This window comes from Musa acuminata, chromosome BXJ1-8 (genome assembly GCF_036884655.1).
Source record: "Musa acuminata AAA Group cultivar baxijiao chromosome BXJ1-8, Cavendish_Baxijiao_AAA, whole genome shotgun sequence".
Lineage (NCBI taxonomy): Eukaryota > Viridiplantae > Streptophyta > Magnoliopsida > Zingiberales > Musaceae > Musa > Musa acuminata.
Genome location: NC_088334.1, coordinates 13,519,944 through 13,544,204, shown reverse-complemented (window position 1 = coordinate 13,544,204; position 24,261 = coordinate 13,519,944). Strand labels below are relative to the sequence as shown.

The 24,261-nt window shown below is 36.9% G+C and overlaps 1 protein-coding gene across 1 annotated transcript in view; it reads left to right on the top strand.

Annotated features, from left to right (window-relative positions):
* LOC135587604 (uncharacterized) overlaps nt 1-23,429 on the top strand; it is a 105,704-nt gene extending 82,275 nt beyond the window's left edge. Inside the window, exons 43-64 of the mRNA XM_065079193.1 lie at nt 1,394-1,582; nt 3,828-3,870; nt 3,978-4,102; nt 4,272-4,793; nt 8,626-9,402; nt 9,484-9,557; nt 9,652-9,997; nt 10,076-10,174; nt 10,258-10,413; nt 11,647-11,828; nt 11,926-12,444; nt 14,365-14,542; nt 14,633-14,769; nt 18,217-18,343; nt 19,063-19,284; nt 19,349-19,708; nt 20,946-21,104; nt 21,185-21,466; nt 21,556-21,759; nt 21,857-21,909; nt 22,288-22,396; nt 22,602-23,429. Of these exons, the coding sequence (XP_064935265.1) occupies nt 1,394-1,582; nt 3,828-3,870; nt 3,978-4,102; nt 4,272-4,793; nt 8,626-9,402; nt 9,484-9,557; nt 9,652-9,997; nt 10,076-10,174; nt 10,258-10,413; nt 11,647-11,828; nt 11,926-12,444; nt 14,365-14,542; nt 14,633-14,769; nt 18,217-18,343; nt 19,063-19,284; nt 19,349-19,708; nt 20,946-21,104; nt 21,185-21,466; nt 21,556-21,759; nt 21,857-21,909; nt 22,288-22,396; nt 22,602-22,994 (5,256 nt within the window). The 3' untranslated portion in view covers nt 22,995-23,429. The remainder of the gene's footprint in view (nt 1-1,393; nt 1,583-3,827; nt 3,871-3,977; nt 4,103-4,271; nt 4,794-8,625; nt 9,403-9,483; nt 9,558-9,651; nt 9,998-10,075; nt 10,175-10,257; nt 10,414-11,646; nt 11,829-11,925; nt 12,445-14,364; nt 14,543-14,632; nt 14,770-18,216; nt 18,344-19,062; nt 19,285-19,348; nt 19,709-20,945; nt 21,105-21,184; nt 21,467-21,555; nt 21,760-21,856; nt 21,910-22,287; nt 22,397-22,601) is intronic.
* The last annotated feature ends 832 nt before the right edge of the window (nt 23,430-24,261 follow it).

Below are 24,261 nucleotides of genomic sequence, written 5' to 3'. Positions count from 1 at the left end.
CTTCATATGATGATTTAATAGGGTGGTATACTGGTATCTAAATTGAGAAATTTGATTATTATGTTTTATGACTTTTGGACTTAAATTTTTTTTGGAATACATGATTTAATCAGTAAATTTTAGCTAACATTGGATGACAACAAAATAGTCTGTCATTAAATGACACAGAATTAGCTAACATATGATGACAACACAATAGCCTTTTTCATATGGTTTGACTATGTCAACTCAACACATTTTTGGTCCATGTGTGCCACACAACTTGTAGATCATCTTCAATTACATGTCTCCTGTGACCCGTTAAAGCACAGGACATAATATTCCAAACGTTTTGTCATTGCTTATAGTGTAAGTTGCTGTGGTAGATTTTGACAGGGCGATTGCTCTCTTTAGATAACCTCCTTATGCATAACCTAACTATGATTTGTTACATGAATTTTTTGTCATCTAAAGTTCTAAATTGCAAGGTCTGCCGTACCGAAGCGTACCGCCCGATACCGGTCCAGCAGGTTACTGGTACGCGGACCACCCTCTAACGGGCGGTACGCCCCAAAAACCCCCATATCGGGCGATACGAGGCAAAATCGGGCGGTAACGGTCGAAATTTCGACCGTTACCGCTCGGCACCACTCGGTAACGGTCGATTTACCGTTACCGTCCGACACCACTCGGTAACGGTCGAAATCGACCGTTACCACACAGTAGCAGTGCTATAGTGTTCCAACGGTCAATTTGACCGTTGGAGCTTTTTCTCCTTCTATTTAAACCATTCTTCTCTCCCCTATTTCATTATACTCTCTTAAACTCTCTCTCAAACTTTCTTTTTCTCTCCTAAACTCTATAAAACAACGATTTGTGAATTCAATAGAGGCTAATTTGGGAAGATTAAGAGGAAGAACTTTCTAATCAAGAGATATGTATTCGTTTTTTTTAATTAGAGAGTAATTAAGACTATCCTAACTTTTCTAATCAAGAGGTATGTATTCGTTTTCTAATCAAGAAGTATGTATTTGTAACTTGACAACACTATCCTAAGCTTTTTTTTCTAATTTTCAGATATTTTGGAAGGATAAATCAATAAAATCAGGTGTACCGCTCGGTACACCTCGGTATACCGGTCGGTACACCCGTACCATACCGTACCGAGCTCGGGTCGAAACTCCGGTATGGTACGGTATGGCGGACCTTGCTAAGTTGTATTTCACTCTTTCTTTTTTTAATTTAATTGTAGAATAACTATAATTTGTTATTTAACTGCCAAAGTTTAGAAGAAGCCTTGTGCACCAACCACACTTCTTTAATGGAATAACACCAATGTTGATTTTCTTAGTCATTTAGATTTTGCGGATTTTCCTTTTCCTAAAGTAAAATTCATTATTCATTTGACATGCAGTTAACAACACCCGAGGGGATAGGTACTGGTGAGTACATGATAGCCGTTCGCCTTTATATAGATCATCCTGCTGTGTCACCTCTGCGACAACAAAGTGCCCGTACATCTGGTGTTTTGACCAAGCATTCTTCCTCAAGCATCACCACAGTGAATTGGCATGAAATATTTTCCTTCAAAATTGATTCCACGGTATTAATCACATTAAGGTTTTGCAGTGTCTACTTGCAAAGAGTAGTACTTTAGTACTTAGTAACTTACAGCGTCTTCTATAGTATTATCCACTTATTTTTTTGCCATTAGTCTCAATTGGATTTGAGATCATGTTGAATTGTTTCACTGATCATTTCTAGTAGTAAACCCTAACTAATTCAGGGTCAATTATTTGACTGTGGACTTTTGTAGTGTAACATATTGGTGCTGCTTTATCATAGTGAAGCAATATGGTACAAAAAATTTACTTTTGATGGGCATTCATATATGGTTTTGTCATGTTCTCTATCAGAGGCATAATTCTGGCTTTTATTTGTGTAGTTCATTACGTCAAACAAGTATCAGGTTTGCAAACTTAAAAGTTAAATCTATTTCTAATCATGCTCTAAAGGTCATCTAGAGTGCTTCTTGTTTGGTTCAGTTTCTGAAAAAAAAGGAAAAATTGTAATTATTGCATTTTAGAAACTTTAAATTCAAACCAAACAAACATGATATGACAATGCAGTGCAACATATAGAATTAGAACTTTGTAAAAGTTATCTGAGAGGTAAATGAATATACATATTAATGTGGGTATAGAAGAGAATTAAAATATAGAATCAAAATATATGGACTTGCTAAAATGTTTGGGATATTGTTTAAATTTTTGTTCTACTAGAACTTGGTAGTAAATATTTCAAATTCCAATTAGCATGTTTTAGTATAATTCATGACATTATTACAAATTGCATTGGCATGCATTTTGCTGACTTGTGTTGAAGATACCAACATATTGGTTTATGTTGGCCAGCTCAGTGTGTTCTTGAAACACCCTAGTACTAAGAAATGGCAATCCTTGCTTGGAAGTATGACGTAGCAGTTAAACAACCAACTGCTGAGAATGATTTTGTAGTGACTACTAATTTCATCATTCATTTAGAAGCTCATAAATCTGAAAACATATAAAACGTTTCTTGGAATGGTCCCTACAAGGGAAGTTAGATGAACACTGAAGTTATGATCAGGAGAAGGCAGTTTATGCTGACAGTACATCATTCAAAATGTGAAAAATTACAATGTATGTATGTTTCTTTAGTTGAGTAGCGTTGATAGTTGTTCTGAAAATGGTCTAAGCATATGTCCAAAAAAGTGTAATTGTTACTTTATTACAAGGTTTGCCTTATTGGTCTAAATCGGTGTACAAGCTGGCTGACAGTATGGTACGTACCACCCTCTACCGGTGTACCATGTGTTGCCATGGCGAGGCGTGTTGACGGCATAAGAAAATGGCAAAAAATAGCTCCAAAAATTCCTAAAAAATAGGAAAAAAAATATATTAGGGTTTTAAAGTTGAAAATAAATATAAATTTAGCAAAAATAATCAAAATTGGGAAAAAATAGTGACACATTTTTTTTGGGCTTTGAGGTGCAAATCACATATGTTAATCCTACGAGTTCTTCCTCTAACTTTGTGGAGTTTAAGAGAATAATCTAAAGTTAGAGAGTTCTTCCTCTAACTTAGGTGTTAGTCCCACCTAATTAGCCTCTCAAGCTTGATCCAATCCATAAATCGTAGTTTTGTGGAGTTTAAGAGAGTGAAAATAAAAGAATGAGAGAAATATGTGAGTGAGAAAGTGATTGAGAGAGTAGATGAGTTAGAGAGTGAAAGGAGAGAGAATGATGGGGTAAAAAGGGTTTAAAAACCCTTTCTATTGGTTCAAATGGTTAAATGGACCATTTAAATCAAATCAATCCTAACTCTTGATCGGTATTGGTCAAAATCTGACCGGTACCGACTAATACAAGTCGGTGGTCGGATTTCGATCGTTCCGACTGGTACAAATCTCGTATCGGTGATATGGGGTCATATATCAGAAACGACTCAGTACAGGGTGGTCCACATACTGGTCCCCTATTGGACCAGTCCGTACTGCCCATATTGGGTGGTATGCTGCAGCATGACAGACCTAGCTTTATTAAGTACAAGATCAAAGACATTTTATCTCTTAAAATATGGTAAAGTTTTAATATGTTTTGGTGCAAACTCAACTTGTTACCATGCCTTTATTTATTTATTTATTTTTTTTTGTAATGCCTGCTTAGTCTTCATGATGCATCATTTTCTTTGGGTCTTACGCCATGCAAAGAATATCTCAACCCAATACTCTGTGCTAGTTTGGTTAGTGGCCACAAGTTGCATCCCAAGCTCTTTCTCATGCTTTTGTAATGTGTCCTCTCTAAACAGGAAAATTACATTCTGGAGTTTATTGTAGTTGACCTGGGAAGAGGTACTTATTCCGTTGTTCTGTACTTCTTTGTATTTAACTTTTATTATTTGTGAATTTCATCATGATGTCATCAGATATATCTTAAGACCTGGAGCTTACTTTGACAGGAGAGCCAGTAGGAATCCATACAGCCTGTTTAAAGCAAATGGCACATGAACTCCCGCCTGGTTTAAGTTCATATGATTCTAAATGTCATTTTTCCTGGAAGGAACTTTCATCCGCCAAAACATTAGTAATTTTCTTTTTCATCTTAGTTTGCAGTGGGTTCTTTTTGCTCTTTTTTCTCTTAGGAACACCCAATATATGAAAGTCAGCAAGGACCTTCAAGTTTCTCCTTTCTGATACTGTAGCATATTGTCAAATTAGTAATGTTATATTACCTTTACTTGATCATGAACCAGGATTGTCAAAGTGACAGACAGAGTAAATTCCAGGGGAGAATAAGATGTGCCATACTACTGCCCATGGAACCTGAAAGTAAAAATGACGACCATGAGAGTGCCATTACCAACAAAGCTGGATTTATTCAAATCAGTCCAACAAGGGAAGGACCTTGGACAATTATGAGGTTGAATTATGCTGCTCCTGCAGCATGTTGGAGGTTTGGTAATGATGTTGTTGCTAGTGAAGTATCTGTCAAAAATGGTAACAGATATGTTGAAATTCGGTCTCTGGTATCAGTCACTAATAATACTGACTTCTTCATTGACCTGTGCTTAAAATCCAACTCTTCTTCTGAATATTCAAGATCAGCAGATGAAGAAATTAACATTCCTGATAGGGGATTTCATGTCAACAAATTTGAAATGGAAGAGTTCTTTGAGATAGAGAAGAATGATCCATTAGTTGGTTGGATAAGTTGTTCTTCACGCATTCCATTTGCCAGTCATCCTAAGCAATTCTCTTCATATGGTGAAAATCAGGTGAGGAAAATAAATCAGTTTCTTTTGGTCCTTTTAAGGCCTTAAGCATTTAATTTGACTTGTGAGATTGAGAACTGATTTTATAAATGCTGTCACATATCTTCTTTGTTAGTAGCATTAGGATGCTTCTTATGCCAAAAATAATACTCACTTGAACTTACGCTAGTGTACAGGCGACCGAACCAGATTTTTAGGTTTGGTTGGTCTCCGGTGCTTTAGTTGGTTCAATTGAACCAACTATATTATCGATATCAGGCTCGCTCTCGTGATTTCCCTAACTTCCCCAACCCTAACACGTGATTTTGCCGCTGAGATTTCTTCTCCGGTGTCGCTGCTCTCTGCTGCCACTGCTACTATCGCTGCTCGCCGCTACTGTCCTACTCGTCGCTGCCACAATCGCTGCTCGTAGCTGCTGTCGTCGCTCGCCGTAGCTGTCGCCGCTCCCGTTGTCGCTTGTCGCTACTGCTCGTAGCTCCCGCTCCCACTCCCGCTGTCGCTCGCCACTCCCGTTGTTGCCGTCGCTCGCCGCTCTAGCTACGGCTATCGCCTGCTACCGCTGTCGTTGCCTCAGCAACCTCGGTCTTCTCACACTCTTCTCACTATACTGTTAATAGTATATTAACAGTATATTGCTAATTGTATACTAATAATAGTATTTTTATTTATTAGATTAATAATATATTATTATAATTTTAATACTATTAATTTTTATTTATTTAGTAGTATATTTTTTATTTAAAAAAATATACTATTATAATTTATTTATTTATTATGATTTTGTACCCAATTTTCTTAATTTAATTACATATTTTTTATTTAAATAATTATATTTATTAATTATATTTTATATTTTTATATTTTAGCGCCTAGCGCCTCGTTTTTGGACCTTGGCGCCTAGTGCTTTTTAAATCATTGAGTTACACACTATTACAGGTATCAGATGCATATTGGACTTGTCCGTATGAGCATTTAGGAGTTAGGACATACTTTTTTAGCTTCTCTGCACTCATTTTTTTAGTATTGCACGTGGGTGATGGCTAAAGTACCTTTCTTTTTTACTGAGTTATTGACATTGGATACCTTGCCATACTAAATTGGTTATACTTCTTTTACTATTTTCATGAAGTGTTCACCAGACATATAGTCATGGTTTTCAATTTCGATGTGTACTAACTAGTACTGGGCGGTATGTATTGGTCCGAGAGCCTCGCGGCACGTGGACCGCCCGTTATCAAATTTTTGGCCCAATATTTCAATCGTTGCTGACCTGTACTGGGTAGTAACGATCGATTTCGACCGTTACCAACCTTTTAGCTATTTTAGTTAAAATAGCTGAAAACACTAATATAATATGTATTAGTGTTTTCAGTTATTTTAGGCATACCGCTCGATATGCCCTGGCCTACCATCGGTACGTATCATATCGAGCAAGGCTTGACACATCAGTACAGACCGAAATTACGAATCTTGCATATAGTTCTACTCTCTTACTGCATTTGAACTGTAATCTTAGGTTCCTGAAATGAAAATAGAAAAAGAAAGTTGTTTGCTTGATTTTGACTTTGTTTACTTGAGATATTTGACTATTCCTTGAAAGAATTATCTTAAAACAACATTTCAATTTGGTGACATACTCAAACCATATTATCAGCTACTTCAAACCTGCGTTCGTAATTTCGTCCACGTACTGGTTTGCTGGCGGACCGGTACGTACCGTCCGGTACGGGTGATATCATTCGAAATTAAAATCCTTGCTTCAAACAGTTCATTGGTATCCTAGTCATAACTTAATGGTGTTTTTCTTTTGTCATATGGTAATTTCATTGCTACAAAGCTAGTGAATTGGAGCTTTAGTGAGTTTAATGGAGAATCGTTCTAATTCCTTTGGCGCTAACTTAAGTGTGTCATATGACAGTACTTGACGTATATACCCACATGCCAGACAATATTATAGTAGGTCTGTGATGGGTTTAGAGATAGATGTGCCTTATGTCATTCTTTTAGTTGGATCTGACATGCATGAAGTAAATCCGGTCGAAATACAGTAACATTATGTTCCATCGGCCCTAGTATGGAAAAAACCCACAATTTGCTTCCTTCACTTGCATGCCTTCTGGGTAGAGCTTTGCTTTCAATAATTTACATTTGGTATAATTCTGCTTTCGGAAAATATCTTTAGCACAAAGCAAGAAATATTATGTGGTTGGCTGAATTTCAATAGAATATTATCAAGAAATGCATAAATTTTGATGGCTTTGCAAGTTAGTTTGCAGATTTAATTATTTAAAACGGAGTTCTGAGCTATTCTGCCTGTCGGATAGAATGTGTATCATCATATTATATTTTATCAAAATCTGAGGAAAGGATTAGTAGCTATCATGAGATGATGAACCAAGGATTGAAATATCATACTGTACCGGAGTTTCGATATTCGCTCGGTACGGTACGGTACTGTATACCGAGCGGTATATATATATATATATATATATATATATATATATATATATATATATATATATACATACATACATATATGTGCATATATATACATACATACATATATGCATATATATATTTATCTATAAATATATATATTTATATATAAAAGATTTTTATATATAAATATTTTTATAAAAGGCGACGTCGTGTCGCCTTTCCCTTCTCCTATGCGGGGCGACGTCGCCTTATGTATATATATATATATTTATATATATATATACCGCTCGAGTACGGGCAGTATTATTCAAAATTGAAGACCTTGTGATGAACTTTGGTTGATTCTGTGCAAGATGTAATATTGTTGGTGTAGGTAGAATGTGTTTTTTTTTTTTGTCAAAAACAATCCCCAAAATAAGAAATTATAAAGTGGATTGTCTAGGTAAACAAACATATGTGGTAGTCTTATTTTTATAATGTGATTGACTTGATATTGGAGTCGATGAAATAACCCAGACAATCAGACAAATTTTTATTTTGTCTATCATTTACATAGCTCTGCCAATTCTGTAGAAATGTTGTGACATGTTGAACTCGGTTATTTACAAAAAGTTAGTGTAGCAATTGAGTCATTTAGAACTGGCTGAGTGTCTGGTTGGATTTGGATTGGATCCACCCAGAATCTATATTTGTACTTGGTAAGCTCATGGATTCACAATACAAATTTTGATTCAGATATATCCCAGTTATCAGATTTGTGCTCACTGTCTGGTTAGAACTAGGATCTGACATAATTTATTAATGTCAAAGGATCCAAAATGAGGATCAATACTTGAAATGTTGGGTTAGGTTTGGACCGATTTCAGGTTATTGAGCACCATTATCATCCCTATACTATCTGGGTACACAATTTTGTATTTTTAATGGTTAAATATGTGTGCGTCTAGAGATTTTAAATCATTGTTGGATCTTTTTCTCCTTGACAATTGTCAAATTTAAATTACCATAATCAACAAGACAGTATGAAGACGGATGCAAAGATTCCTGCAACTGACATTAATGGAAGGAAAGTATCCACCTGAGGCAGTTAAGGGAATCTTTGCAGATCTAAAAACTATTATTGGAAAATTTACAGCCTTCTCTTGTGTGCACTATTTTGGGGAATATAATAAAGCAGCCTGCTAGACATGGTAGGATAGAATATAGATAACATATCCTCTTTATGGAAGGAGAATATCCATTCTCCTCTGGCTGAGATTTTGTGGAATGATCTTATCTTTCTTTTTATAGGACCTTAAACTAATTTAGTTTTTATTTAAAAAAAAAAACAAGACAGTATGAAAGAATTACAACATAAAATAATCCCAATATTAAAGGCGTCTGTTCTGTTGTGCAGGGACCATCTGTTGTTGAACTGCCAGATGACTGGGAGTGGACTGACGATTGGCATGTGGATACAAGTTCTGTAGTCACGGCTGATGGTTGGGTTTACGCTTCAGATATTGAACATTTGAAGTGGCCTGAATCATCAAAAGAATTGAATTCTGATAATTATGCAAGGCAAAGAAAGTGGATCAGGCATAGGAAATATGTGCCATTCAAGGAAAATAAAGAAATATCTGTTGGGTTATTAAAAGCAGGTGATACTATTCCACTTCCATTACCAGGCTTGTCAAATCCTGTTGTGTCATATATCATGCAGTTAAGACCACAGAATTCTAAAGATGAGAAGGAATACAGTTGGAGCATTGTTCTGGACAAACATTATCAAACTGAGATTTCTGGGGGACATGAGGATTCGCCTGAGATATGTGTATCAGCTCTTAATGAGTGTGATGTGCTCTTGTTTTGCTCTCAAAAGGCAGGGACTTCTTCAGATCATTCTGAAGGTTTGTGGTTTTGTGTGAGTATCAAGGCCAAAGAGATTGGCAAAGATATCAACTCAGTTCCCATAAATGACTGGAATCTTATTATCAATTCTCCTATATCCTTAGCCAATTACCTTCCCCTTTCTGCTAAATATACAGTAACTGCTAATAAGTTGAGTGGTGAACAAATAACTTGCTCTCAAGGCAATCTTGGACCAGGTGAAACCGTCAAGATTCACAGTGCTGATCTGCGAGATCCACTGTACATGTCACTACTTCCAGAAGGAGAATGGCAATCTGAACATGTATGTTAAATTCTTGGTTGATAAATAGTCATGGTCATGCAATTTCTTATCTTTCCATTATTGACACTTTTTGTTTTCAAGGAACCTGTGCCTATATCACATCCAAGCAAATTGCCATCAAAGGTGATAAATCTAAAAAATTCTTTATCAGAAAGGTATTTTTATGAGAATACACTCTTAAATTCTTTAGGTTTGCTCAAGTTTTTAGGGTCAATACTTTGGTCAGATCAATGTGTGTTCTCTGTGCAGGATTGTTCAGGTCATTCTTGAGCAGAACTATGGCAAGGAATGTTTGGTAGCTAGAGTAATTAGAATATATGCTCCTTATTGGATTTCAAGTGCACGATGTCCGCCACTTAATTTGAGGTTTATGGCCCTGCCAGGGACAAGAGATGGAACACATTTTCTTGTTTCATTTCGTTCTTATGTGAAAACAGAGAAACTACTTTGGGAAATTACTGAGGAAGAAATGGTTGGTGGATACACAATAGCTTCTTTTCTAAACTTCAAACTATTAGGATTATCTGCATCAATAAGTGGACCTAGCAAGGAGTGCTTTGGACCAGTTAAAGATCTGTCCCCTCTTGGTGACATGGTAATTTCTCTTATCTTATTTCTAATTATCACTTCTCATAGTTAAAGATCTAATTAACTTCTTTCCTGTAAATGTCAGGATGGATTAATTGATCTTTACGCTTATGACACTGATGGTAAATGCATGAGGATGCTTATTTCCTCAAAACCATCCCCTTATCAATCTGTTCCGACAAAGGTAGTCAATCATATTCTATATGAGGAATTGAGGGTGGAAGTTATCTTAATCAAATTTGTGCTTAGTTTGTTTATATTTTCCAGGTTATTTTTATTCGTCCATACATGACATTCACAAACAGGATTGGAGAAGATATATTCCTTAAGTTCAACATTGCAGATCAGCCTAAGATTTTACATGCATCCGATTCAAGAGTGTCCTTTCTTTATTCTGAAGCAGGAGGACCAGATAAGCTCCTAGTAATTTGCTGCCTTTGTATTATTCTTTTGTTGTTGATATAAGGAAGAAAACTTCAAGCATTTGGGTGTTGGGACAAGTATGGTGATCATGTTTATTGATGTTCTGTGGAAACATATCATGCCTGTTATTTATCTACTTATAATAAATTATGTCACTTCAATCATTTTGCTTTGTTACGTAGTCAATCAGTATAAACTATAAACTAGGTTTGCTGTTTGGTGTACCTGACCCATGTCGGTCCTTAGCCAGACTGGTACATGCCAGTTGGTACCAGTGTTCCGACACATGATACACCAATATGTACCAGTGACTCAAAGAGGAAGAAGAATAGAAAGAGGCAGTGGAGGAAGAAGAGGAGAAAGGAGGAGGAAGCAGGAGGAAGAGGAAGGAAAAACAGAAAGAAAGAAGAGAAAAAAGGAGGAAGAGGAAGGAGAGGAGGCAGTGGAGGAAGGAGGAAAAGGAAGGGGAGGAAGCGTACCCATGAGTGGTGCATGCCGGGAAGCAGGTGGCTGCACAGGCGAAAGGGCTTGCGTCTGGGGCAAAGAAGTCTCATAAACACAAGCCCTAGAGTATGTTTATTATTATTATTTTTAATGGTTTGGACCGGACCGCTGAAACAGGGGCTGTTCACATGAATGTTCCATCCTGGTCTAAGCAAAACGCCGAACATTGCTGTAAAATGCATGTTTTTCAGAATAGACTTGATACATCGAATGATTTTAGAAGGCTTATTTTGAACCTAGACCTGTGAAGATCTCTTTCAGATAGATAGAAGACAGTTTAAGATTTGTAAATATAACTACGGGAAATAATTTACCAACCACCCACAAGAACTGATGGAAGTATGAGCTGTGAAACTTTAGACATCTCTTACATTCCTACATAATGATTAATGAGAGTGTTCAAAAGCTTGAGAAAATCTATGACCTGATTGAACAAATGTATATTTGAAGGTGACACTTTGTTTACCTTAATTATCGTTGAAAGTTTTTCTGTGATATTTGTTATCAAAAACTCCTTTCTTAGGTTTGCTATTCATTTTTTTTATTAATTTGGATTGTACAAAATTTCGCATCCTAGAAAAAACTTGGGAGAGATGTTTAATTCATTTTCAGTCCAAGTTTTGTATGGTTAAATGTCAAGTTATGTTAGATTTTTTCTGGTTGTAATTGAATTTTCTTGTTTCCCATTTAGCATAATTCTTCTTCTCATGTCTTCTAATATTTCTCTAGGTCCAACTGGAAGACACAGATTGGTCCTTTCCATTGGAAATTGTAAAAGAAGAAACCATCACTGTTGTGCTGAGGAAGCATCATGGTGGTAGGAGTTTTATAAGGGCTGAAATTCGTGGTTATGAAGAAGGTTCACGTTTTTTGGTTGTTTTTCGTCTAGGATCGTCATATGGCCCTCTTAGGTAATTTCTTCTTCATGAATTTCTGTTGGTTATAATAATAGAGATTGTTTGTTGTTTTCAATTTGCAAATCTCTTATGGAGGTTTATTATTTTACAGAATGGAAAATAGGACGGCTAGTACAAAAATTAAAATTCGGCAGTCCGGCTTAGATGAGAATGGCTGGATCTTCTTGGAACCACTTTCAACTGCAAAGTTCTCATGGGATGATCCATACGGGCAGAAATTTATTGATGTCTGTGTCATTAGTCATCAGGAAACTTACATCCAAAATGTCAGCTTGGAAATGGAAACGAATAGTTCTAAAGATTTGCAAGCACTGGGTATTCAGATTATTGTCGTTGAAATGGGAGATTACAAGATTGTGCGGTTAATTGATTACAAAACAATGACAACAGATTCACGGGAAAGGACAGATTCTGTACTATTTATGAGATGGGGTACTTCCTCTCTTCAGAAAGAGCCTCATAATGGCACAGCTCCATTGGAACTTATAATGGAACTGGGGGTTGTGGGGGTCTCACTTATAGATCATAGACCAAAAGAGTTGTTATATTTTTACTTGGAGAGGGTATATATGTCATATTTGTCAGGATTTGATGCTGGAACAACAAGCAGGTAAATATTGTTCTTGAAATCCTTCGGTTTCAGTCATGGTAATGTGCAATTTGATATTTTAAATTAAGTTAATTATTTTATGATCATGTTGTGTTTTTCTTGCAAAAAAAACAGTAACACTAGAATTGTCTACTGGTTAGCTTGAACTTCTCAATTTTCCTTATCGGTGACCAACTTCTGACATCCTTTAGGTTTCCTTTGTCAGATAGATGTATGTTCTAAATTCTAGGATTCAGTCTTTCTTAATAAAATACAATGCTTTTACCTTCTCTGGCATTGAAATGAATTAGTGATTATTGATTGGGGCAACATGGTAGTTCCTCGTGTATTAATGGACTCTAAATGGCTGAATACAAGTGTATATTCCGCTGAAACCTTCAGGAGACTCCTTTAGAGTTGACACTTTAGAATTACCAATTGTGGAGTTCACAAGAGTCCAAATATTGTGTTATGATGAAAAAAATTGGAATGCTGAACTAATGGAAGTCTGAGGAATGCCTGAAAAGTGTAACTAGAGGAAGTTTAGGGATCAGTTTCAATCCTTCTGCTAATTTGCAAGTTTCTGTTGGATTTATTTGACAGTAACTTGAGGAAGAATCTAAGGTGTAAAATGGATTTTAGAGGGGGCTATGTGGAGAGAGTGGAAGGAAAATAAAAAAGAAAAGAGGTGCTAGTCTAAAACAAATATTTAGCTAAATGATTAAACAATCAAAATCATCAGCCAACCTCTCTTTTATATGTGTCTGGTAATATGACTTCATGATGGACAAGTAGAAAGTCAGAGGCCATCAGTTTCTTTAATTGAGAGGTTTAAGTCTTTTCTTCAATATTTTTTTGAAAAAGCTGAATGCAGAATAAATTGTGGCTTCATTTGAACGAGTGTGTCACCGTCACTTGGATCTATTCCTACCCAAGCTACTGAATATTGCAATGTCTACCCATGTAAAATCACAGATTTGATGTTCAGGGCTTTATTTCTGCGCCAAGGCTTCTGGCATTTTACATTCTCTTTTCGAAGTACAGTTACATAGGCAGACAGAAAGTAGTTTCTCTGTTAACCATTTTCAAGTTTTGGGTAATTAACATGCTCATCCAGTCTAGTCTATGGTTAGAAACTTAGAAAGACAGGTTTCTTGAAGCAATGCACCATATATGCATATTTAAGATTATATGCCTACATTTTACATAGATATATGCTGTTTTCACTGACCCTAATTCCATTACTTCTTTCTCATTAAGGTTTTAAACACCAGTTCAAGACAAGTTTCAGCAACTAATTGAACAGTATGTGGTACCAATATGTCAAGTGGTATGCCAACCCATACCACCCGATATCATTGAACGAAGTAATAAAAATAAGAATGAATTATACATGTACTAGTATCCAGCTATATGTTTGAATTTTTGTCCTAATTTAACTGATATGTACCCAGCTATACATACCAGTTTGATCAGTAATTAAGACCAAGTAATTTTTCCTAGTTTGGTATGTTACCGATCAGTATTTGCTGGTCTCATCGCCGGCCAAGATGCGGATTATTGTAAACCAGATGTTGAAGCTTGATATCAGGCATACTGCTTGGTATTGGGCCTGTAGCAGATGATAAGCCTATCTGTCGGGTGACGCTAGCCAACTAGCCGAGCTTTGTGGGTGGCTATACCCCACGGATTAGTCTAGGGCTCTACATATTCAAAAATTAAAAGCCTAGATTCTTGTAGATCTAAGTTAGTTTCATGAGGATCAAGGCTTGAGCTTTGTTTTTTTTGTTTTGGACCCTAAAATATATAATGTTTGATTTTAATATATGCCATTTATCTGAAATACAAAGTTATCAAATATAACATCTGGATCATTTTGTCTTTGTTATTGCTGCCTCTTTTCTCTTAACCAATTTGAGTTATTGCCTCTACTTTTCTCAGGTTCAAGCTTATTTTTGGTTATTTACAACTTGATAATCAGCTCCCACTAACAGTGATGCCCGTTCTTTTGGCCCCTGAGGATATGCCTGACAGAAAGCATCCAGTCTTTAAAACAACCATTATGAAAAGCAACGAGGCTTCAGATGGCACTCAAGTCTATCCATATGTTTACATCCGGGTAAGCTTTCATTTAAATGTCATGGTCATGCACAAAACTAAGGACAGCCACCATTTTTGCACTACCTACCACTTCCTTTTTATGTACTAGGTAACAGAAAAACTCTGGAGATTGAATATTCATGAGCCAATTATATGGGCATTGGCAAATTTTTACAAGAGTATCCGTGTAGATAGTATTCCTGGAAGCTCCGGCACTGCACAAGTTGATCCAGAGATTCAACTAGAGTAAGAACTTCATTCAATATTAGTTCTAGCTAATATTCCTTCTAGACGGGATTCCTCTAAACTAGTTTAGATGGTTTGGTTAAACTTTTGCTGTGTTGTATTTCAATTGCTTACGTGCATTCTTTTATTATAGACTTTGTGATACTTTAGATAATTGATCAGTGAATACAAAGTTGCCTAACATAGGAAAACTTTCAGATAGAAGCTCAAGCCATTCTCAAAATATACTTGATATTCCTATCTTATGTGCATAGATCATGTATCCTATTAGTTTAACCTTAAATCTTCAAATTTCATCCAAGTTATTAGGAAGGGCCACTATGTAACTGTTACTAATGTTATGTAGCTGTGATAACTAATACTCTAGTTCACATTAGTTCTCTGATTTATATACCACTAGTATATATGTTTATTCATCCCATCGAGAACATAATATGTTATGTGCCTTCGATATAAAATACCTTCCATGTCCTCAAGTCAAATGATCCTCTATGTCCTTAAAGTTAATCAGATGGACCCATTGATTTAAAAAGTACTAGGCGCCAAAAGGCGTCAAGGTCCAAAAATGCCCGAGGCATTAAAATATAACAATATATATTATAATTAATAAATATAATTATTTAAATAAAAATATGATATTAAATTAAAAAATATTACAAAATCACAATATCACATTAACAAAAAAATCTCAAAATTCAAAACAATAACAATAATTTTAAATAAATAAATTAGCAGTATTAAAATCAAAATAATATATTATTAATCTAATAAATAAAAAAATATTATTACTAGTATACAGTTAACAGTATATTATTAATATACTGTTAACAGTATACTATTGAGTCCATATGAGAAGAGGTAGCAGTGAGCAATGGCAGCGGGAGCGGGAGAGGCGAGCAACGGCAACGGTAGTAGCGAGAAGTGGCAGTGGCAGCGGGAGCGGTGAGTGACGACAATGGCAGCGACAGCGGTAGCGGTAGCAGCGAGCAGCGGGAGAGGGAGCGGGAGCGACGAGCGGTGATAGTGGCAGCGGTAGCGGTGAGCAACGGCAGCGACAGTGGGAGCGGGAGCGGCGAGCGACAATAGTGGCAGCGGCAACGGTAACAGTGAGCAACGGGAGCGGGAGCAACGACAACGGCGAGTGGCGACAGTGGCAGCGGCAACGGGGGCGACAGTGACGAGCAGGGTTAGGGTTGGGAAGTCGCGAGAGGAAGGCTGATATCGGTGCTTTAGTTGGTTCGATTGAACCAACTAAAGAACCGGAGACTGAACTAGACCTAAAACGCTGGTTCGGTCGCCTGGTTTAACTCGGTCGCCTTGCCCGAACGCCTATTGAAATCACTGGATGGATCTCATTATTCCTAATTGGGCTTTTCTTGCTTGTTTTAAAATTGATTATAAAAGAAGGATGGAACTAAAGCAAGGGATAGAAAATAAACAAATTATCAGGTTTCTTTCTCACAGGAAATAATGAAGTTAGTGGATTGTGCATGATTTAATAACAGGTAAAGCGCTTGACATTCAGTTTCTGTACTGTTATTATCTTTACTTCCACCTCCATAAAAGAAAAGTCGAAAGTCTGACTTGCTTTAAGCAGACTTTATAGTTGAGCTTTCTTGTAATGTTCAAAAGGCTAAATTGTAGTTTACACACCTGTGTCTTGGATGGTAGGACCATTATTTTAAAAATGTTTTTTTTCCATCAGCATCTCTAGCTTTCCATTACCCAACCCATGTGAATGAATAATGTAACAACAAACTTTATTATATGAATAACTAAGTTCATTTATGTGTTGGTACATACATGATATTTACATGATATGGACACGAGTTGTGTGACATTGCAAATGATGCCATGTTGATGCCTTGTAGGCATCATGGCTATGCGACATCATTCAAATAGTTATAGGGGCTCTAGTGAGTCCCACATGGATGTAACCTATTTTCCATGTCATGCCACAATCAGCACATGTTAGGCATCTTAGAATCGCATTGACACTATATAATAGTCTGATGCACCGCACCCGTACGAGTCCCATAACTGCATCATATCACTAATATGTTGAGCCTTATTATCACCAAGACAATACACAATTTTTAATGTGAAGTAGGTAATGGGAGGCTTGTGACTGATGGATGAAAAATCAGACAGTTAAATTGATACTTAAAAGTTAAAACACAAGTGACAAAGTGCAAATGAACCAAAATATAGTTGTGATATATGCTAGCAATTTCCCCTGTTCATTAGATCAGAAGACTTCTTTTATTTCCAACTTTCTCAAGTACATGAACTTGGAGCAAAAATGATTCTGAACTTAAAAATACCATGTTTTATTACCAAGGAATTAAAAAAATGACTTTGAACTTCCCATGTCTTGTTTTATGTTGATGGATGAAAACTCAGATAGGTAAACAGATTGACACAAACATGAGTGGCAAAGTGCAAATGAGCCTAGACCTACTTGTTAAAAATGCTAGCAATTTCCTCTATGCAAATTAGATGGGCAAACTTTTTTTCTTTTCCCCAAGTTTCTTAAGTAAATGAGTTTGGTGTGAATATGATACTAAACTTATAATGTCCTGTTTTACGAGTTTAAGGATAAAAAAAATGAACTTATCGTGTCTTGTTTTATGTGGTAAGACCTACCATCTCAATGAAGATGTGTGTGTTGGTTAAGACATAATACTTTTACCCAAGTTTAGTAATTTCATGTAACGGTAGTGTATCGATCAGAGCTCAGACCAGTATTGTATCAGTCTATATTGGTGTGCCGAATCTCAGGATGTTGGTACATACCAAGCCTTGAAAAAAAGTATAAAAAACAAAAAAAAAGAAATTATCCCATGTGGGCCTTGTATCAAGCATACCATACACCAAGAGGATTGTAAATGTTGCACATGCTGAACTGGGTGGTATCACAAACCTTGCTTTGTATATGGATTTTGTTCCTTTTATCCCAAATGTCAACGAGATACAGATGATTTGAAATTTAAACCAGTAATTATATTTTAAGTTTTTAACAACCTTAATTTTTTTCTAGAAAAAAAGGAGTGGTGTATGTTTCTAACACAATTCAGACAACAGGGATAACTTGATTTCAGTGGAATTCATGATAAGGTGGTCCATGAGTCTGAAATTTATCTGCCTGTGTGCATTGTACTGTTCAGCACATGTTTTCTCAATGAGTAAGATATGTTGCTATTTAAAAATTAGTTTGAGAAATGTGGACTGATTGACACAATCATAAGGCATGTGCCGGCATCTCATACAAGCACAGCAAAGCACTCAAGACGCCATGCCAGCATTTCTCTGGCATAGTATACACCCAAAGTAAAGCACCCGCACCCAAAATGCCATGCCAACTGTTGGCTGGCACTGGCCTGAATGCAGGCTCTAGCATAACAAAATTAATAGGTGATTAGTTTGATGTGATTTTCTTTATTTCAGATTGATAGACGTTTCGGAGATAAAGTTGAAGTTATCTTTGGAGACTGCACCATCTCAACGACCACCAGGTGTCCTGGGCGTGTGGAGCCCCATACTGTCTGCTGTGGGGAATGCATTTAAAATTCAGGTAAGTAGTTGCAACTAATTGTTCTCAAGTATTGCAACCACTGCTAAGAGGTATCCAAATGGATGCATGGGATCTGGTTTTTTGTATAAAACCATAATTATCATGGTTCTTTGAAACCAATTATTTGGTCTATCGATCCTTTCTACACAGCTATTGTTGATTTTGTTGGTGTGGCTGTAGCCTTTACCAGTTAACATTTCAACAAAAAATACTTTTTATTTAATTCTGCATAGATTTGTTATAGTAGTGTTCAACAACTTAAGTAGGTTATTTGTCTATATATTTTTTAGTAAGACATTGTGGATTTTTCCATGCTGTTTTGCTATCAGATAACTTTTTTATAATTAACTGCTTTTCCGAAAGTCTTATACCAGGCCCAAGGTACCTTTTTCTTGTGGAATGACATTTATAGTACTTCCATTCTCGCAAATATTAATTTTAAGCTTCTTCATCCTCCAGTCTCTTATTACAGTTTTGATTGATTAGTTTCGATAAATCTGAGGTATGACTTTTTCTTGAAGTCCAATTCTTTTTTTTTTAATGTGACATATATGTTTTCTCTTTGTTGGCTACATCTACTTGTGTGGATCTCAATCAACAAAATTATTGAAGCCCTAAAAATAGCATAGATTAATGTTTTATTGGATATACACGAAGATCCTTAAAACTATTCTATTTGTGAATTATTATTCCTTTTTTCATTGTATGATTTGCCTCAGGTGCACCTTAGGAAAGTTGTCCATAGGAGCAGATACATGAGAAAGAGTTCCATCATTCCTGCTATTGCTAATCGCATAAAAAGGGATCTTATCCACAATCCTCTACATCTGATCTTTTCCGTCGATGTGCTTGGTATGACAAAATCAACTTTGGCATCACTTAGTAAAGGTTTTGCAGAGCTTTCAACTGATGGACAGTTCCTTCAACTGCGATCAAAGCAGGTAACTTCCTATTTACATTCTTCTTCCCGTCTTTATCGATGAACTTAACTGCACAATTTTACAGGTGTCATCAAGGAGAATTACTAGTGTACGTGATGGAATTCTTCAAGGAACAGAAGCTCTTGCACAAGGTGTAGCTTTTGGAGTGTCTGGTGTGTTGAGAAAACCTGTTGAGAGTGCTAGGCAACATGGTCTCCTTGGTCTTGCTCATGGACTTGGGCATGCTTTCCTTGGGTTTGTTGTTCAACCATTGAGTGGAGCACTGGATTTTGTCTCGTTAACGGTTGATGGCATTGGTGCCAGCTTTAGTAGATGTTTAGAGATCTTAAACAACAAGGCAATAGTTCAGAGGGTAAGAAATCCTCGTGCCATTCATGCAGATGGTGTTATCAGAGAGTACAGTGAACGAGAAGCTATCGGACAGGTACCTTTTACTGTGTGGCTGGACTCAAATTTTTGTTAGTCTAAAGCTCCTGATGTCATGCAGAAAAGAATACATGTTTGATTGAAATTCTTTGCAGCCAAGTCTGAGTCTAGTTATAATGTTTACCATGCCACCTATGAAACATTTTTTTGTAAACAATGTCTCCACTTTCCAACTCGAGTTCACAGTTTTCTTCTTGTTGCTTGGTTACTTCTCTGGTCCATTCAAATTTATTGTTATTAAGTACCCTAAGTCATACTTATATGAATTTGCATGGAGGGTAAATAATGTCTCCAACTTAAGTGCACAGTTTCTTCTTGTTGCTTGGTTACTTTTTGAGTCCATTGATATTTAATGTTTTTGAATTCCCTAAGTTACACTTGCATGAATTTGCATGGTGGGCTTAACTTCTGTATGAACCTTCGCAATTTAAATGATGTTTGGTATTTGACTTCATTGAAGTAATAAAATAGTGAAGCAACTAGTCACTGATTCGAAAGGCTAACTATATTTATCATCAGACATCAAGATCCTGGGTAGATGGAGAAAAAATTATAGAAAGTAAAAGTTTTGGGTATGCACGGAGAGATTGATAAAAAAATATTCTAAATATAACAAAAGTGAGTTGGTTAAATCGGAAAAGAGCATTAGACATTTGTATGAATCTTGTATGTCATTTAAATCAAAAGAAAAATCTTATAAGGAAGTTATAAATCAGCCATGTTCTATGAATCTCCTCTTATTAGATAGTTAAGAAGTGTGTACAAAAGATTTATGTATCAGAAATATGAATGTTGATGTGGATGTGAGGTGTTACTGAAAATAGAGGGAATAAGAAATGTTTTCATCCACAGTTAGTTATTTCTCCAATGGACAAATGCTATGAGGAATATTTGTTTAGGTTGTTACTAACATATGTAGATGTAGATGTGCTTATTAGACGAGAGAGATGATGACGAAGGCCTAAGAAAATTTACCAAAAACAGTTAAGAACATTTTTTACTGCTTTTAGTTTAACTAGTAAATAGTAATATTGCTTTACGTAGAGCTCAATAGTAAGAAAAGAGCTATGTAGCTCATCCGAAATAGTTGGAATATTATGACTCGTTGTAGACATCAAGTTGCTGATGTTTATTTTAGAGTTAAATCATGGTGGTCCTTAGTGTGAAGGTTTAGTGGACATTTATTGTGAATGTTATTTGGTTCTTTGAATATGCATTAATATACTTGTTTGCAGATGATCCTCTATTTGGCAGAAGCTAGTAGGCACCTGGGCTGCACTGATCTTTTCAAAGAACCTTCAAAGTATGCATGGTCTGATTTCTACGTAGACCATTACATTGTTCCATACCAAAGGATTGTTCTAATAACAAATAAACGCATCATGCTGCTCCAGGTTGGAAGAATTGGTACTGTATGTTCATGTCTGTCTCTTTTTTCTTTTACTTATTTGCTTTTGGTCCCTTTGGACCCCAGTGTTTGTCTTTAGATAAACTAGACAAAAGACCGTGCAAGATACTTTGGGATGTTCCCTGGGATGATCTCCTTGCAATAGAATTGGCAAAGGCAGGATATGATAAACCTTCTCACTTGATCATTCATCTCAAAAACTTTAGGCGGTCAGAAAGTTTTGCACGACTCATAAGGTGCAACATTGGGGAAGATGAAGAGCAAGAACCTCAGGCAGTCATTTTATGTTCCACTCTTCGAAGGACATGGAAAGCACACCAAACAAATAAAAAGATTTTAGTTCTAAAGGTTAGTGTTCACATGTAGGTTAAATAAAAATTTATCCTAAATTTTGTGATAAATAACATGCTTTTGTTGTTTCAAATTGTGATGAGCAGGTTCCTTCGAGCCAACGGCGTGTACAGTTTGCTTGGGATGAATCAGAAGGGCGGGAGTCTCGTAGCCTGATCAGGCCTTTTATAAAACCAAGAGGAAGTTCAATATCTGACGAGAGGAGATTCATAAAGCATAGTGTTAATTTTAGACAGATCTGGAGCAGCGAACAAGAAAGTAAAAGTCGATGCACTTTGTTCCCAAAGCAGGTTATTATTTAGGAAAATTACCTTCTCTTTCACATAGTTTTACAATTTGCTGCAGTCTCATTTTCTGTAATATTTTCATATCCCATTTGTTTGCTAGGTTGTTGATGATGGCACAATCTGTAGCATTTGGAGGCCCCTTTGTCCTGATGGGTAATAACAAACTCAGTACCCAACTTTTACGTGCTTTAATGATGCCAGAAATCTCTTTCATGCATTGGTTTTTCTTATTCACACTTGCTCTCCCGTTTATGTACCTTCTTTCTTTTTCTTTTTTCTCTTTCTTTTCCGGATATCCATTTGTTTTGCTTGGAGCATATTTGTTCTTGCATCTCGGTCAGTAGTGGAACTGTTTTGATATAGGTAATTTATTCATTTTCTAGGTGTTGATTGGAATAAAACCTGATCATTAGATTAAACTTTAGTTGTTTGTCCTAACTCTTCGGCTTCTACTCGATTATTGGTCCTTGATAACTGCATCAAAACATCATTTTATGAACCTTATAACGAAGTATGAATATCCTGTTGTAGATATGTTTCCGTTGGGGACATAGCCCATGTCGGCGGTCATCCACCAACTGTTGCTGCTGTCTACCGTGACTCTGATCGGAATTTTGCACTTCCTGTGGGCTATGACCTGGTAAGTCTTCTATCATATCCAGAATTGATAAGAAATAAATTTAGTTGACTGGTCTTTTGATTTTGAATGTGAAGAATAACCAGTAAATTACACTTAACAAAAACAAAATAAAAAGAAGCCGCATAGAGATAAATGAGGATGATGACTCTTGCATATGTTCATCATCATATTAGGGCATGCTACTCATTTATGTATATACACACAGGTATGGAGGAACTGTGCTGAGGACTATGCTGCTCCTCTGACAGTTTGGCTACCACGAGCACCAGAGGGATATGTTGCAGTTGGATGTGTGGCGGTGGCTGCGTACGAGGAACCACTGCTTAATTCCGCATACTGTGTGAGTGAAGGGATAGCTGAGGAGGCACTATTCGAGGAGCAAATTGTGTGGATGGCTCCAGATTCTTATCCGTGGTCTTGTTACATATACCAAGTCCAAAGTGCGGCCCTTCAGTTAATGGCGTTGCGACAGCCAAAAGAAGAGTCCGAATGGATGCCTATGAGAGTCTGTGACTATCATCAGTCTTCGCAAGCATTGGAAATTGCACAGGATGAAAGTTTGAGTTCGAGAGGAAAAATAGTAAAGGAGGTTGGCTGATTGAACAGTGTCAAGAGGTAAGAATATATATATAATTGTACGCGGCATGTGATTTGGAGAAATTTCTTTCAGCCAACACTAAGTGTAACACAAAAACCGTGATAAAAGCATCGTGGCGATCGCGTGGTGTTGGTTCTCCCTTCCCTACTAGCGTAACACGGAACCCGCTGCCCCTGCTAGCCAGCATAACTTTGTACGCTAGTAGTGTCAGCCAATCAGCCTTTGTACTCTTTTTTTTTTTTTGTATAGTAGAATTTGGCACCAGCTTTACAGGATTGATGTCAAATCGAGAATTTGCTCATCCTGGATTAATGTGGATGGACTGACGCTTTAATATCGATGTTTTATATGTAATTTTATTTTCTTGAATTTGTAGATTTCTTCTAAAGCTAATCAGGCAGTGCAAACGGGGCGCCCCCATTTGTGTTTTCTCTATGTTAAAAGTTTTATTTAGAGGTCTTACATGTCACCAAGTCTTACATGGGTGTTTACTTGGTTTATTTTCCATCTTCAGAAATGTTTGTACCAACTCCTCGACGGTGGATCCCTTAATTCTTTCGAGAAACCAACACCCAAGCGATCGCCACGTACGTGGGTTTCGTTACTGCTGCTTCCGAGTCCAAGTTCTCATTGTACGTGTGTGTGTGTGTGGTCATCTGACTCTTACTTCGTACCTAAGCTATAGCGTGCATTCAGATCGACCATCTTCGAACACTGCTTGGGAAGAAGCTGTTTGCATGGCTTGATTGTCCATCCGGCACACGTTCAAACTACGCAGACTCTAACCGAGACAGCTCATCGGTTCTACTGCACTTTCGTGTCGCTCAAAATATATGAACCACAAGCAGAAAGATAAGGCTTGTTTAGCTCCACACGCACACTCTTGGTGGGAGTCGTCGGTCAGCTTTGTTGTCATCACCAATTACCAGCTGAGAGCCACAAGGCTCCTCTTCTTCTCCGAACCATGTGTTCTTGGTGATGTAGACTCGTTTGTCACGCTCGATCATTCTGGTCCGTTGCAGGATCCTATAGCAAGATGCGAGTTCCACATATCATCTCTTCCCTTTGTCGCATGATCGGCATCGTCACACACTTAATTCGCGATGAATTCTGTACCTTCGTCGTTTGTCATCATCTCGAGGCCAGCAGACTGCTTTCCGACGGACCGAAGCTGTGAAACCGCTGACAACCCTGTAACGAAAAAGAGAAACAGATGGGTTGTACTCTTAGTCAAATTTGACACCTCGTCAGTAGGCGTAAACAAGCT